We start from the raw sequence: 16,025 nt of genomic DNA on the forward strand, positions 1-16,025 counted from the left end.
CTTCCAGTTTCTGGTTAAGAATTTTAAGCTAATAAACAACTCCAACCTATCAGAAGACAGTATGCTAAAATACTATATATGCTTTTTCTGTGATGTCTTCATGCATCAAGTAAAGCATACTGTCTACTTGAAAACATCTGCCATAATAATTTGCTAGACTTGCTTATTAGTAAATCATTAAATTTGCATGAGAAGAGGACAATTTTCTGATGACTATGAGCTAATGACTATGAACTGATGAACTAATAAACATCTCCCACTTAGATCTATAAGTAAACAAACTTTATTCTGTGATGCTTGTCTCTAACAGTGCTTTATTTACAGGTAGGTAGCCCTGTTGGTCTGAGTCGAAACAGAATAAAAAAATTCCTTCAGTAGCACCTTAAAGACCAAGTTTTTATTTTGGTATGAGCTTTCGTGTGCATGCACACTTCATCAGATAAGTGCTTTATTTAACACAGAACATTTCAGCACTACTTTAGGATCAGCAGAGCTACAAAAATGAATGCCTTCAATTTTAGCTGCTATTGGCATCCTTTTATTTAATGTTTGCCTGCTGATGTGAGTAAAGTGGAATTGTTAGAAATGATACTAACAGAGCTCTATATACACCTCTTGCCCTACTCCCAGTTTTGACTGCACCAGGAAACAATTTCTGGGTCTGATTACGAATTGTTCACCATTACCTTCTGGAAATCCTCCAGAGTCTTGCCCACAGTGAAAACAATTATTTAGTTTTGGATATTTGCAAGGGAAATTGCTTCTTTTGAGATAATGAATGGCACTTTGGAATAAAACATGTTTGGTTTACGTCCTAGTCAGATTAGGTGCTTCAGATTTTAGGGTTGAGAATCTAGAATGGGGACTTGGCTACAAAAGTAAAGAAAAGAAAAGTTTTGAATGTGTTATAAACATGCAACACCAGACGGTGATAGAGAAAAAAAAATTATACACTTAAATGTCCGATTTATTCATAGCATCCCCACCCCCACCCCCGTGTAGATCTACCCTGAGTGTTGCTAACTGTGATGCTCCAGTTATTGCTGGACTATGACTCCGTAATTCCTGAGCATTATGATGGTGGGACTAATAGTTGGAGACGTATTATCTCATTTAGTGCAGTGTATTGCCTGTGTATTGCCTGTGTATTCCCAAGACTGAATTAAGATTGCCGGAAGAAATATCAACAACCTCAGATATGTAGATGACACAACCTTGGTGGCAGAAAGTGAGGAGGAATTAAATAACCTTTGAATGAGGGTGAAAGAGGAGAGCGCAAAATGTGGTCTGAAGCTCAACATCAAAAAAACCAAGATCATGGCCACTGGTCCCATTACCTCCTGGCAAATAGAAGGGGAAGAAATGGAGGCAGTGAGAGATTTTACTTTCTTGGGCTCCTTGATCACTGCAGATGGTGACAGCAGTCATGAAATTAGAAGACTCCTGCTTCTTGGGAGAAAAGCAATGAGAAACCTAGACAGCAACTTAAAAAGCAGAGACATTACCTTGTCTACAAAGGTCTGTATAGTTAAAGCTATGGTTTTCCCAGTAGTGATGTATGGAAGTGAGAGCTGGACCATAAAGAAGGCTGATCGCTGAAGAATTGATGCTTTTGAATTAGGGTGCTGGAGGAGACTCTTGAGAGTCCCATGGACTGCAAGAAGATCAAACCGATCCATTCTGAAGGAAATTAGCCCTGCGTGCTCACTGGAAGGACAGATTGTGAAGCTGAGGCTCCAATACTTTGGCCACCTCATGAGAAGAGAAGACTCCCTGGAAAAGACCCTAATGTTGGGAAAGATGGAAGGCACCAGGAGAAGGGGACGACAGAGGACGAGATGGTTGGACAGTGTTCTCAAAGCTACCAACATGAGTTTGACCAAACTGCGGGAGGCAGTGGAAGACAGGAGTGCCTGCCGTGCTATGGTCCATGGGGTCACGAAGAGTCGGACACAACTAAATGACTAAACAACAACAACAACAATTGCCTGCCTGTGATCGATACCTACTCCACCGTTTCTCTTCTGCTCTGACCACAAAGGTGTCACATTTTATTTGATTTAATTGTAATATTGTCTTGCTAGATAAAGGTGGTCACAAATATTAGAGCATCATTGCTTTCATTCTTCTAGAATTGCTAATAAGAGCTCATGGTAAAGGATCCAATGTTAGTTACAGTCAGAACAGACCCATTGAAAATAATAAACATAACCAATATGACATAAAATCCTTAGGTTCAATAAGTCTTTCTCTTTGTTAACTGTTCCCTGTCATTCAGCTCTGGCCTAAAAATAATAATATAGCATTTTGGGGAAAAGATACAACCAAGTAATCCAACACTGGAAGCTAAGATGGAGAAGATCTCCACAGCTACCATGTATTTCCCCTTGGTGCTCTGGTAAGTTGGAACAAAAGTCAGCCAAACACTGCAAAACAACAGCATACTGAAAGTGATGAACTTGGCTTCATTAAAAGTGTCTGGCAGCTTTCTAGCAAGGAAAGCCACAGTGAAGCTGATGATGGCCAGAAATCCCATGTAGCCCAGAACTAAATAAAACATGAGGACAGATCCTTCATTACATAATGCAATGATCTCATTGCTCTGAGAGTGCATGTCGAGATCTGGGAATGGGGGACAGGTTGCCAACCACACAACACAAATTCCTGATTGAATGAGGGTGCAAGAAAAGATAATGGAGTTGGCCAGTCTTTTCCCCACCCACTTCCTCATGCTGGATCCTGGTCTGGTGGCCATGAAAGCGACCACAACAGTGATGGTTTTAGCCATCACACAAGAAATAACCACAGAGAAGATGATGCCGAAAGCTGGTTGCCGGAGAATGCAGGTCACATTATTGGGTTGTCCAAGGAAGAGCAAAGAACAAAGGAAGCAGAGGAGGAGGGAGACAAGTAGAATGTAGCTGATGTCCCGGTTGTTGGCTTTGACGATGGGGGTGTCTTTGTTTTTAATAAAAGTTCCTAGAACCAAAGCTGTGATAAAGGAAAAGAAAGCAGCAACAGAAATTAAAATGACCCCTAAAGGCTCCTTATAAGATAGAAAAGTTAGGTGCTTTGGAAAACATTGATCTTTGTCCTTGCTTGGATACCGATCTTCTGGGCACTGGAGACAGTCATCCATATCTGAAAAAAACAGAAAGAGATCTCAATTTAGTATCAATCCACGTGAGACTTAAGAAGAATTTCCTCACTTCCTCCCAAATAATAAATGATACTTTTTTTGATTTCTGTTTCGTAGTTCCAATGTGGAGGTGTTCATGTGAATTCATCACTCATGACAATGAGAACAATGATGATGTGTCAATTTGTATACATTTCAGTTTACATGAGTGGAGGTGATTTTCCTAAATCCCAAAGAGGAATTTTTTAATTTTTTTAGTAATGGGAAATTTTTACACTTACCGTGTTTCTCATATTTTAAGGCATCACTAAAAAATAAGGCATGGCAGGATTTTGAAGACCTGGCAAAATATTAGGCATACCCCGAAAATAAGACATGCTGGTACAGTATGGCAGGGCACGCCACGCCAAGTACCGACCCAGCGGGAGCCGGCAAAGGCAGCAGCGCGCGCTTTGCCGAGCTCCAAGCCGGCGGCGGGCTGCTGCTTTTGCTGGTTCCCGCTCAGTCGGGGCTCGGCAAAGCGTGCGCTGCTGCCTTTGCCGAGCCCCGACTGAGCGGGACTGAGCGGGAACCAGCAAAGGCAGCAGCCCGCCGCCGGCTTAGAGCTCGGCAAAGCGCGCGCTGCTGCCTTTGCTGGCTCCCGCTCCGTTGGGGCTCGGCAAAGCGCACGGGAGCCGACTTCCAGTTTCCTCGCGCTCGCATCAGACGCGCTCTGCGGGAGCTCCGAGAAAAGCTCCGTGCACAAAGCCGCTGCCTAAGGGGTCTAGGGGCAACGCGAGGCTACCGTAAGTGACCCCCTAAAAGCCCTGGGGTGAACCAGGGCGAAACAATAGCCTGCAGCGAGGCTGGAGGAGAAGCCCCTGAAGCCTACATCTCCGACGAGGTGAGACGACGGGGGGGGGGGACTCGTGGCACTAGGCTAAGAGTGACCCAAGGCAAGCAAGCCTCAAAGTCCGAGGGAGCAAAGCGGGGGGATATCCAATACAATAACCCCAAAGGACAAAGACAAGCCAATAGAAAGAAAGAAAAAGGAGAGGGGGAGCGGGGGAAAAATACAGACGCTGAATTCAGCTCAGCATAATAAGCCCACCCACCCCACTTCAAGGAAGAGGCGCCGGTGGAGTTTATATCGGGGACCAGAAGGGAGAAAACAAAGGAAGCCCTTCTAGTTATACAAAAGAGGATAACGTCGGAGAGACATTGAATTTTAAACTCCAACCTCCAAATCTTGAATTAAATGGACAATACCTTTATGTGCAATTAATGAGTAATAACAGAAAAATGTAGTAGCATGCTTCTGAGCTGGGCTGGGCTGATTAACAACCAGGAAGGAAGACGACAGAGTGCATAGTATTGCAAAGCGGGAGGAGAGAGGGGAGGAGAAAGAGAGACTGACGTGAGTGAGTGATAGCGACGCCAAGAGGTGAAAGAACAGACTCACAAGGAAGGCAAACCCCAGCCCAGCGGGCTGCTGCCTTTGCTGGTTCTCGCTCAGTCGGGGCTCGGCAAAAAATAAGACATCCCCGAAAATAAGCCATAGGCTTATTTTCTTGAGTTAAAATTAATATAAGACATGTCTTAAAATATGAGAAACACGGTAAATGCATCGGCAGCATGTTCCTTCTCCATTCTAAATCCAGTTTAGAGCATCTGAGTGCAGACAATACTGAACTAGATGGACAAATATTCTTATTTGACATAAGACAGCTTCCTATATTTTTTGCTGCTATAAGAGAAATATTAGGAGGTTAATGACCCACTTTCTTCTTGAGTTGAAATGCAATTATTTTGTTAGCGTGAAAAGAAATGGGATCATGAAAGGAATTAGGAAATGCATTGGTTTTACATCAAATTTTAATAGCAAAATTATGTATAAGATAATGGAAACATAGATTCTGGCTTTAAAACACCTATATATGAAATATATATATTTCACACAAAATTATGGGAATTCATTTTTTAAAAAATCGATTGAAACATTGGTTGTTGGCATTTAGTCCATCTTGAAAGACAGTGAAAGACCCCATCCTGCAATAAAGTGTTTAGAATACCCTGAACCAGAGTCAGATACACAAACGCACCAGAGTGATGGGTAAGGATTCTGAGGGCTTTTACTGTAGTTGATTGCTATGTCAGGAGAACAGTTGTATCACCTACCCTTTTGGTCTGAAATCTTCCCATCTGGGCATAAAGCACAGTCATAACAGCAAAACTTCTCCCCCTCCTTCTTTAGTTTCCGATACCCAGATTGGCAGGAGTCACTGCAGACCGAAATGGGAATCCCCTATCCATAAATAAGAAAACAGATAGGTACAACGTAGGAAATTTATATTGCACAAAGAAGCAGAGCATTTTCAAATGTTGGTTGGAAGACAAATATATTCTATTTAATCATTCACTTCAGTTTTGTTTCCTGATTTCATTACAGAGACTCAGGGCCGGCCCTAAGGCAAGGCTGGGTGGTGCAATGTGCCAGGCCGCCAGGGGGGTGCCGCACTGCTGCGCCTGCCAGACAGCCACGCTGGGAAACGGGGCGGGGGGGGGCACCAGAGGGATCTTCGCACCACGGCGCCAGGGTGCCAGATATGCTTTAGACGGCCCTGCAGAGACTGATACATAAGGTTGTACAACAAGTAGTGTTTTAGAACTGATAGTGCAGTCAAGAATAGGGGGAACTGCAATCTGTACCTGGTTAAAACCTCTTGGCCATATAATCATGGCCTTATGAATGACGAATCCTTTTCCTTCGCTCACACTTCCAACTTTCACTCTCTGGAAGGATCTGTTTGGGAAGATGACCATGTTGGTGATATCAAATCCACCTCCCATTTCCCCATTAGCATTAAATGATATTGTTTCTCCAGCTGAGTTATTGAATGAAATCCCTTGCAGAAATGGTTGCAGCTATTTGAAAGTGGAAAAGAAACAAAGGGCGAGCATGACTCTATGGACATGAAATGCTGGTTATTTGTACATTCCTTTCCTTTCTTTTATGCTTTTTTGGCAACAAAGACCCAACCAAATGTGATAAATGGTAGATGAAGGGACCTGCATAGTGATAGAAGAAAAAATTGATTCCCCATTACAGCCACCCAATTTGAGAGGAAATATGAACCTATTTCGCCAATAATTCCGTGTAGGAAAAGCTTGGATACTCTCTGATGATTTCTACAAAACTGTTCTGGGCAAAGAATAAAAATGAAGAAGTTTTTAATTGTGAATACATTACCTGCCAAGGCTGGAGATCATGGAGTTTATGTTTTTTCCCATCAGCCATTCTTCTGTGGTGGCATCTTGATGAGATGGCCTGCAAGGCATGAGCCACAGCAAAGGCAGCATTGTAAATACTATAGCTATGGCCAGTCATGCTCATTTCAAAAACTGGATCAGGCAGGCTGTCTAACCTCTCTTCCCCAGTACATAGTCCACCTTCATCCACCAGCTCTTGGGGATTTGGAAATGAACAGACAAATGCTTGCTCCCAGAAATCCTTGAGAAAACCATCTGCCCTGGTGCTGTGGGGCTTTATGGTTTGAAGAAATTCCTGGAAGCCTGGCAGCTCTTTTGTGTGAATGCTGAAGGAGAAAGCTCCTTGGAAGAATTGTATATCAAAGCCCCTCTGAAGACCTGTTAATATGATATCAATCTGTGATGTCATAATCCACACCTTTGCAACTGATGCATTTCCTTTGTAATCAGGATGTGGGAGATAAGTAATAGTCATTAGCAACATGATAGTCAATGAACCTCCATACAGGATCAGTGTGCTAGGTTTGTCCTCCATCAAAGGTAGATAAACATTTGACAATGTATCGAGAAGTTCATCCATATCACCCATATGTGCTTGTTTGGGGATTCTTTTTGTAAAGGCTGAACAGATTCCGTTCTTGGAAAGGAATGGTTCCAGGGTCGACAAGAAATGTTCTCCACCACCATCATCCTCAGCGAAGACCCCTACCCATGTCCACCCAAAATGTACAAGTAACTGAATAATTCCCATATATTGATGGTCTTCATTTGGGACCATGCGATAAAAAGAATTGGAATGTGTTGTTTCACTCTTTCCTGGTGCAAACGAGCCATATGCGATCTAATAAAAACACATAGTATTATGAGATCATGGTAGAAATATTTCCTGTGAACTCTGTGAGAGGTAAAGAAAATGACACCTCATCCAGAATTTTTAGCTGATAATATGGCCATGTTTTTTTGAAATGTCTAGAGATGTGTATGGTTTACAGAAATGTATTTAAAACAAGGTTATGTCTATCTATTCTCCTTCCTGGGGGGAATGTGAGTGGGGGTGGGGCAACAGCATACCAGTAATAAAGTAGGGAAATAGACTTTCTAATGGACAGATATCACTCTTATGTGATTGTAACTGTGGATCACCTGAATCGTTGCACCACATATTTTTTTAGTTGCACCCTTCATTCATCGTCCAGGAGTAAGTTTCTTGCTCCATATCTAATGGGAATTGCTGATGATTCTAACGAAGCCAAACTGAGATACCTATTGAACGATGAAGAACCTTCTAGATCACTCACTGTTGCTAGATATCTGATCAGCATCCTATCTCTAAAGAAGAAAAACGGACTTCTGTATGGTTCGGACAACCCTTTTAAACCATGAATCAAAATGTGATACTAGAACTGATGACATTCTGATCAATTTACCCACCAAACGAACAGAGGGTGACATTTTATGTTGTAAAATTTTACTGTATGTTATTTTACTTTTTATCTTAATTTTGTGCAAACCCCTGATGGAAGTCACATGTAGTTCTGGGAAATGTGTTTTATGTGTGTGTGTGTTTTATGTGATGGGTCAATGGCCGTAATAAATATCATTCATTCATTCATTCATTCAATAAAGTAGGGATTAAAATGTATTACCCTCCCAACTTTGTTGGACTGATCATGTTCAGATGCCTGATTATTGTCTTCCAAAGCAACAACTCTACTCCAAATTTAAAAACAGAAAGCATAATGCTGGTGGTCAACAAAAGAGGATTAAAGACTCTTCCAAGACAAATCTTTTTTTAAAAAAATGTAGTATAAACCCAGACAATTGGAAAACAGCGGCCTGCAAGCGCTCCAACTGGAGAACAGCCTTTACCAAAGGTATCAAGAATTTTGAAGACGTTCAAACTCAGGACGAAAGAGAGAAACGTGCAAAGAGGAAGGCAAATTTGGCAAACCCTCACCATGATCAACTCCCACCTGGAAACTAATGTCTTCACTGTGGAAGGATGTGTGGATCCAGAACTGGCCGCCACAGTCACTTACAGACTCAACTGTGTGCACGGAAGACAATCTTACTTGGCTATGAATGATCACCAAAGAAGAAAACACTCTCAAACCCTACAGTCCCAGGGCAGATTACAATAAATTAAAAGAAACTGTTGTGGCTACATAAGGAGTTTACAGGTTACCTGAGATTTAAGAAGGGCATGTATAAGAAAGGGAAGAAAGGGGAAATCACAAAGGAGAAGTATACAAGGGTAGCCAAGAGTTGCAGAGGGAAACTCAGTCTGCCTAAAGCTCAGAATGAGCTCTGGCTTTCATGAGAAGTTAAAATTAATTTTAAAAAGGTTTGTTTGGCTATGTTGGAAGGAAGAGGGAGCACAAGTTAGTGGTAGGCCTATTGCGGTGAGAAGACAGAGAAATGCTATTGGGTGACAACACCTATTTTGCCTCTGTCTTCACTCAAAAGAAAAGTTGTTCCAAACCTGGTGATAACAGAATAAATTATGTCAGGGAGGATCTGCAGCCCAAGATAGGAAAAGAGGTGATAAGGCAACACCTAGTTACTTTAAATGTATTGATTTACAAGGAACAAATGTCTTCCCCAGACAGACCCAGGTAACTACCAACAGTCAGCTTCACATCAATACCAATAAAGGTCCTTGAGCAGATTAATATATTTTTTTAGAATGCCATTCAGACCTCTTCCTGCTTCTGAACCATAAAAGCAAAAGCAAACATGGTAAAAGATTAGTTTCTGCACATCCCCATGTCTCCCATACAGAGATCCTACCTGTGGAATCTTGTAGGGTCTTAAGATATCTGCGATATGGAAGGAAGCATCAGAGCTAAGTCCCCCAATGACAGTGATGAGGCTGTTACAGATGCCACACTTGTAGTTTGGGTTAAATCTGTGAGATTTGAAGAGCATGTCCAGGGTGGTACGATAGGTCATCCTAGCATCATAGTAGCTGTCATAGATGTGGAACCCAAGTGTTACATTGGGCAAGATATTCAGATTCTCATTTACCTCATTCACTGCAAACACCAAGGCAAGGACATGTTGGTGGAACTTCATCACTAAACTGGAAACAGAAGAATTTAGTGTGTCACAAGATAATTTCACCGGACCTGACATCCCACAAAAAGACTCCTTTCTGGTTTAGATTCCATGGATCTCATTAAATTTGTTACTGATGTCTACAACCTATTAAACAGCTCCCTCTTCAGATCATGCATCAAAATACTGAGATCTACGCTCTGGGTGACCAACAGGCCTATGCAGGTGTGGAAAAAAAATTAAAGCAAAATGATGCGGGACATCTGATGGGTCAGATGTTACTGGATTCCAGTTGTGTGCCGAGGCACCAAGAGGACCCCCCAATAACTCACACAGACACCATAATTTTTGTTAAGGTTTTTGGCATTAAAATTTGGCCACAACTTTTTTTTATTAAAATACAATCAATCAAATGTGAGTGGTTGCTTAGTCATTGGTTCCCAGCCATCTGTCTCCTGCCTGGGACAGATCTGACTCCCTCTAGCCTAGTAGGGGAGTCAGTAAGTAAGCACCCCCTGAGAGAGGACGGGGCAGGGGGCACAAGCCCTTCTTTGTCCTCTCTCCAGATGCTCCCCGAGGCTCATGCCTGGTCCTGACCCCTAGCGGGGATAAACAGACAAACATGTGGAGATTTGAAGCGAGCAGCAAAGAGGTAGCACAAACTGCTCCTTCAGTTTAAACCAAGCAAGGACTGTCAATCAACAAATTGCAACACGGAAAAATCCCCAGCAACAATTAAACCACCAATCAAAGCCAAATCAGACCCACCCGCAAAGTCCTGGGTCGTCTTGTTAGCCCTGCCACAACCCATGCTCTCTCCTATGGAGAGAACCTGCTTTCCTATCAAACCTATCCCAATCCCATAACCACTGGGGCAAAATTGGTTGGATTTGGAATCTGAGGGCCAAATCAGGAAGAGATGTCACATAAGGTTGCCAGAGTCATTTTTTCTCTAACCATTCCAGAAAGCACAAGATCCCAAAAAGTGTTAGAGAAGCACAATTGTATTCCTGGGTGGGGCCAATCCCAATGTGCCTTTCCTTGAACATCATCATCATTGCTATACTGTCCTTCATCTAAGGATCACAGGGTGGTCTACAATATAACTTTTTGTCACTTAAAGAAACTGTTGGTTATGCTGGTGATATGACCAGGACAATGTTATAGGGAGGAGGGGAAAGAGGAGGAGAGGGAGAAAGGTCCTTACTTTGGAAATTCATATAACTCCTGAGAAGGATGTTTTCGGAAGGATACTTCATTAAAATGGTAAATGATATGGGAAGCCATCCCACAAATGAGGAGGTCACCTCCTTGATACCATTCATGTTCTACAGGTATAGGAAGGTTAGTGGGGCACTTACTGTTACCTACTCTACATGCAATTGGAAGGAGGAGAAGCACCTTCACTAGATCTAGCATCCTGGCAGTTAAGCTTCTCTCTGCCAATACTCAATTTCACAGGGGAAAATCCACCATTGGTTTTTGAATCACCACATCTACAAAAATGCATGTCTTAAATACTGGGTGAGATTAGCAGTATTCTACTACCAGTAATTATCTGCCTAGTGATATAATGAAAGGGGATTTGTTAGAGATGAAAGTGACAGAGCCCTACTCCCGGTTTTTTTTCCACCAAAAGCCTACTAATATCTACTTTCAGGCTTGCCAAGTTATTGTTTTTCCTATTATCTGAAAAGGCTCTGGAGATTTTTCTCTCTGTGTGTGTGTGCGTATATATTTATATATGCAGTGGAGCGTGAATAATTGTAGAGGGAAGAATTCCTTCTCAGAGACCTTGAGTAGCAATTTTGGAAGCAAACATGTTTTCTTTTGTTTTAAGAAAAAGTTCTGGCTTTTCTGTTCCTAATTTTGGAGTCAGAGTCCAATAACCTCCAAAAGGCCAGAGGTTAGCCAGCCCTTGTCTAGACAACTTGGAACAACAAAGCCACACTAATTCTCGAAATGAATCACAATGTTCAGCTTCAGTTTGATCTACGGGATCAAACCTTTGCTATAAAGTATTAAAATAGCTAGTCATGGAACTGACTAAAGGAGTATTGAGTGTCTCTTTAATCCAGGCATCCCCAAACTGCGGCCCTCCAGATGTTTTGGCTTACAACTCCCATGATCCCTAGCTAACAGGATCAGTGGTCAGGGACTCAAACCAATGGCTTCAAGTTACAAGAAAGGAGATTCTGACTAAACACCTGCAAAGCACGTTCTCAAATTAGGGAGAGTGCGGGTTGTGGAAGGGTTAAAATACATCTTCTGGGTTGGGGGTGGTGTCGGATGAGAGGGAGTGTGTGTGATAGGACCATCCTGGGTTGCTGGGGGGGAAAGCATGTAGCGATTTTTGATTGACAGGGACTGACCCTTAAAGCCTCCGTGTCCAGCAGTTAGTTTCACTCTTGCAAAGTGCTTCGGATCTCCCTCCCGCCCACCGCCTTTTTCTAATGGTTTTTAGCCTGACATTGCTTTGCCTTTCATGGGGCCACTTGCTTTGCAAGGGCCCAGTACGAATTTTGCCATATGGCTGATTGGCTGTTGCCATTGGTTTTTGCCTACTGCTTAGCAAATCGTCACAACTTGTTAGGTTGGTGGTTAAAGGAAAGGGACCCCTGAGCATTAGGTCCAGTTGTGACCGACTCTGGGGTTGCGCGCTCATCTCGCATTATTGGCCGAGGGAGCCGGCATATAGCTTCCAGGTCATGTGGCCAGCATGACAAAGCCGCTTCTGGCAAACCAGAGCAGCACATGGAAACGCCGTTTACCTTCCCGCTGTAGCGGTTCCTATTTATCTACTTGCATTTTGACGTGCTTTCGAACTGCTAGGTTGGCAGGAGCTGGGACCAAGCAACGGGAGCTCACCCCGTCACAGGGATTCAAACCGCCGACCTTCTGATCAGCAAGCCCTAGGCTCAGTGGTTTAACCCACAGCGCCACCTGGGTCCCAGGTTGGTGGTTAGGCATTGGTTAATAATTCTGGTTGGTGGAGGGGTTTGGCATGGAGGTGCCTACCCCTTCATTAAAATGCTGCTCCACATAGAAGTATTCCATTAAAGGAATCCTGGGGCTCCGGGGCTCTAGTCCTTACACCCCTGCAATGCGCGGGGCTGGGGCCATTACAGAGCACGAGCCTTGGGGAGCATTTATGGTTGAGGGGAGAGTGCCTGGACACATCTACCTCCTCTCCCATGGGGTGTTTACTTACAGCTAGAGAAGTTGGAGCTGATCTGTCCCAGGCGGGGGACAAATGGATTAACCAATGCCTAAGCCCACACTCACATTTAATTGTATTTAAATAAAGCTGCGGCCAAATAAATGCGGAAAACAAACAAACAAAAATTCTGTGTGTGGTGTGAGTTATTTTTTTGGGGGGGGGATGTCTGGCAACCTCGTCACGCAAGAACTTTCTGACAATAAGAGCTGTTCAAGAGTGGAACAGTCTCTGTTGGGAGGTGGTGGACTCTCCTTACTTGGAGGCTTTTAAGCAGAGATTGGATGACCATTTGTCATGGGTGCTTTAGCTGAGTTTCCTGCATTGTAGGGGAATGGACTAGATGAGCCTTGGGGTTCCTCTCTTCAAGTCTATGTTTCTTTAATTCTATGATTTTATCTGGACTAGAAAATCAAAAGCTTGGATCTGCACATTAATTTTTTTAATGAGTAGGTATGAGAACTCTGGAGTGACTGGGGCAGGGTTCTTTTGGGGTAAGGACACAAGCGACTGGTCGATTTCTCTATCCCAGCGAGCCAAGAATTCATGGAGCGCTCTAAAGAGGAGGAGGAGGAGGAGGAGGAGGAGAAGGAGGAGGAGAAGGAGTAGGAGTAGGAGTAGGAGTTTGGATTTGATATCCCTCCTTATCACTACCTGAAGGAGTCTCAAAGCGGCAACCAATCTCCTTTCCCTTCCTCCCCCACAACAAACACTCTGTGAGGTGAGTGGGGCTGAGAGACTTCAGAGAAGTGTGACTAGCCCAAGGTCACCCAGCAGCTGCATGTGGAGGAGTGGAGACAGGAACTCGGTTCCCCAGATTATGAGTCTAGCACTCCTAACCACTACACCACACTGGTATTAGACAAGAAGCTTCTCTCTGTGTGTGCCACCAGCTTTACTCAAGGGGGCAAGAGAGATATACTGAAAAGCACAAGATATATTTATCCAACCGTACTGTCTTGTGGTTTCGGCTGTGAGGCTGCTTTCTCATCCGCTTTCTTTACATAGTCATAATTTATTTATATAACACATCTTCCACAGATACAGTTGTGCTCAGATATAGATATATGAGAGAGATAAATACAGATTTATAGGTTTATAGATATATGTCTTGAAATAATGATGCATAATAAATATCCAGCTGAGTTCTACTCACAGGAGCCCCACTGAAACAAGTGGACCTAACTTATGTTAATTAATTTAATTCGGCCTGCTCTGATTAAAGCTTAGTTTAATACTACTCATGATTAATGTAAGATAACATTAAAAATCCAAGAATTAACAGTTCATTTAACAGACATCGAAATTTAAATAAATAAACACAGGTAAAGTGAAACTACCGAAGAGCTTCACTTACAAAATTAACCTGAATGCTGATGATATTGGTATGTGCAACCACACCACCTCACCACAGTTTTATCTTTCGGTTCAAAATCTCAGAATGTCCCAACTTAATTAATTTAATTAATTATTCCAGAAGCTATTTCTAGTTTATCTTATGCAGAAGGAGCTGATGGAGCTTCCCACAATAGCTGCTGAACAGTCTCAGTGTGAGCTGAATGTGCATTTCATCATTTAAGCACAACAGTCACCTGTGTGGAACGTAGGGGCAGAGATGTGATTAGGATCCTACTACAATTGGCTGCAGTCCTTTTTATAACCAAATGCAAAAATGTTATTGGATATGCAAATGTATCAATCCATTACAGATTTGTTTAAATACCAAGTTTCCTACTTGAAATTTAGAGAACATCATGGAGACGATGTTGCCCTTAGCCACATTTCTCTTTGTCTTCTCTATCCTTAAACCTGGTCAGTTGTATTATTTGTACTTGATTGTAGCGGGAAAATGCCATCCTGCAGACTCTTTTTAACGTTTATAGCATTCTTTCCTTTTATATTTTCAAGTGCTGAGCTAGGATACCTGAGATGTTTTCCTTCTTTTCTATAGTAGTGAGAAGCATGAACAAGTGCAGTCCCATTTTCAAAATTATCGGATCGCATCATGAGAAATATTTCGCTTTGTTCAGAAAGAGGATTAAGCATTATTTAAAAGTTAAAAATGCAACAGCTTTATTATGTTTTATTATGTTTTTATATAAGAGCTGGAAGCCACCCAGTGCGGTGGGACAACCCAGTCTGATGCACAGAGTAAATAATAATAATAATAATAATAATAATAATAATAATAATTCATATTTCTTTGTTGTATACTCTTGCAGCATGTTTTAAAATTTAATGTGTTTCCCTCCCATTTCTTTCTGCCAGGATCCCCCTCTGAAATTCGACTGGTTGAGTCTGGTGAGGGAATCAGGAAGCCTGGAGAATCCCTCCAGTTGACCTGTACTGTCTCTGGTTACACCATCACTGCTGGCTATACTTGGAACTGGGTCCGCCAGCCTCCAGGGAAAGGACTGCAATGGATAGGAAGGGGATATTTCAGAAGTTCAAGATGGATCACAGAATATGGTTCAGCCTTCCAGAGCAGGATTTCCATCTCTCCTGATTCATCCAAGAATGCATATCATCTCCAGCTGAATTCCCTGACAGCTGCAGACACAGCCATGTATTACTGTGCAAGGGAACACAGTGACACAGAGCAAGTATGCCATCTGTACAAAAAGGAGAAGTTTCCTTTTTTCTGCTTCTGTTGCAAGTTCTTCCTTCAATGCACACCGCACCTCTGGCTTCTCAGACTGGAAATTACCAGGGGGTTGAGAGGGTGGAAGGAAGAATTCTGCAGTAGAAAGTTCTAGCTTCTCATCAAAGAGCATGATTTTACCAGGGCATTGAAATCACAGTGCTTTTAGGGAGAAATAATGAAGCAATGTATTGTTTTGCTTCATCTGCTCCATGTACATTTTTTTCACACATATCTTTACAATTATTTATGTATCTATTTATTTCATTAAATTTATACACAGCTTGATTGTAAACAAAACACAACACAACACCTTCAAGGAAGATTACAAAAAGAAACATATCCTTCAGATATATCCATTTTCAAAAACATTGTTTGGAAAAATGCATGGCAAATTTCAGATAAGTTTGAATTTCAAAGGAGAAATGTATTTTGGACCACATATTATTTTGGAAAGTGTGAGTTTGATAGATTTGGCTTTAAATTTGTGCTGCATTGATTTTTTTTTTTTACCTACCCCTAGCACAGAAACATTACTATCTTCACCTACGTTCTATAAAGATCTTGTGCGGCGAGTTTCATCTCCGTGCATTGTGAATCTCACACAGGTTACAGAAGGAAAATAAAATATGTAATGCAAATATGTAAAGGAAACTACTGAACATCCAGATTTTGCTGATTTTCAATTCCCATAATCTCTTTGGTTGAGTCAATCTTCACAC

General features: G+C 42.3%; 2 protein-coding genes across 2 annotated transcripts; both read right to left on the bottom strand.

The window, feature by feature from the left end:
• Positions 1-2,236: 2,236 nt before the first annotated feature.
• LOC118078079 (vomeronasal type-2 receptor 26-like) lies at positions 2,237-5,414 on the bottom strand. Its single transcript, XM_088654850.1, has 2 exons — positions 5,297-5,414; positions 2,237-3,141 (listed from the first exon to the last, which is right to left on the bottom strand). The coding sequence occupies exon 2, from the start codon at positions 3,137-3,139 to the stop codon at positions 2,237-2,239; it is 903 nt and encodes a 300-aa protein (XP_088510976.1). The 5' UTR covers positions 3,140-3,141; positions 5,297-5,414.
• Positions 5,415-6,254: 840 nt separating this feature from the next.
• On the bottom strand, positions 6,255-7,166 carry LOC148684113 (vomeronasal type-2 receptor 26-like). Its single transcript, XM_088654851.1, has one exon. It carries the CDS (start codon positions 7,164-7,166, stop codon positions 6,255-6,257), a length of 912 nt encoding a protein of 303 aa, XP_088510977.1.
• Between the last annotated feature and the right edge of the window lie 8,859 nt (positions 7,167-16,025).

The sequence above is a fragment of the Zootoca vivipara genome, chromosome 12 (genome assembly GCF_965207765.1).
Source record: "Zootoca vivipara chromosome 12, rZooViv2.hap1.1, whole genome shotgun sequence".
Taxonomy (NCBI): domain Eukaryota; kingdom Metazoa; phylum Chordata; class Lepidosauria; order Squamata; family Lacertidae; genus Zootoca; species Zootoca vivipara.

Bases quoted from the DNA above. Each gene is read 5' to 3' on its own strand.
- LOC148684113 (XM_088654851.1), bottom strand. From the start codon at position 7,166: ATGGTCCCAAATGAAGACCATCAATATATGGGAATTATTCAGTTACTT.
- LOC118078079 (XM_088654850.1), bottom strand. From the start codon at position 3,139: ATGGATGACTGTCTCCAGTGCCCAGAAGATCGGTATCCAAGCAAGGAC.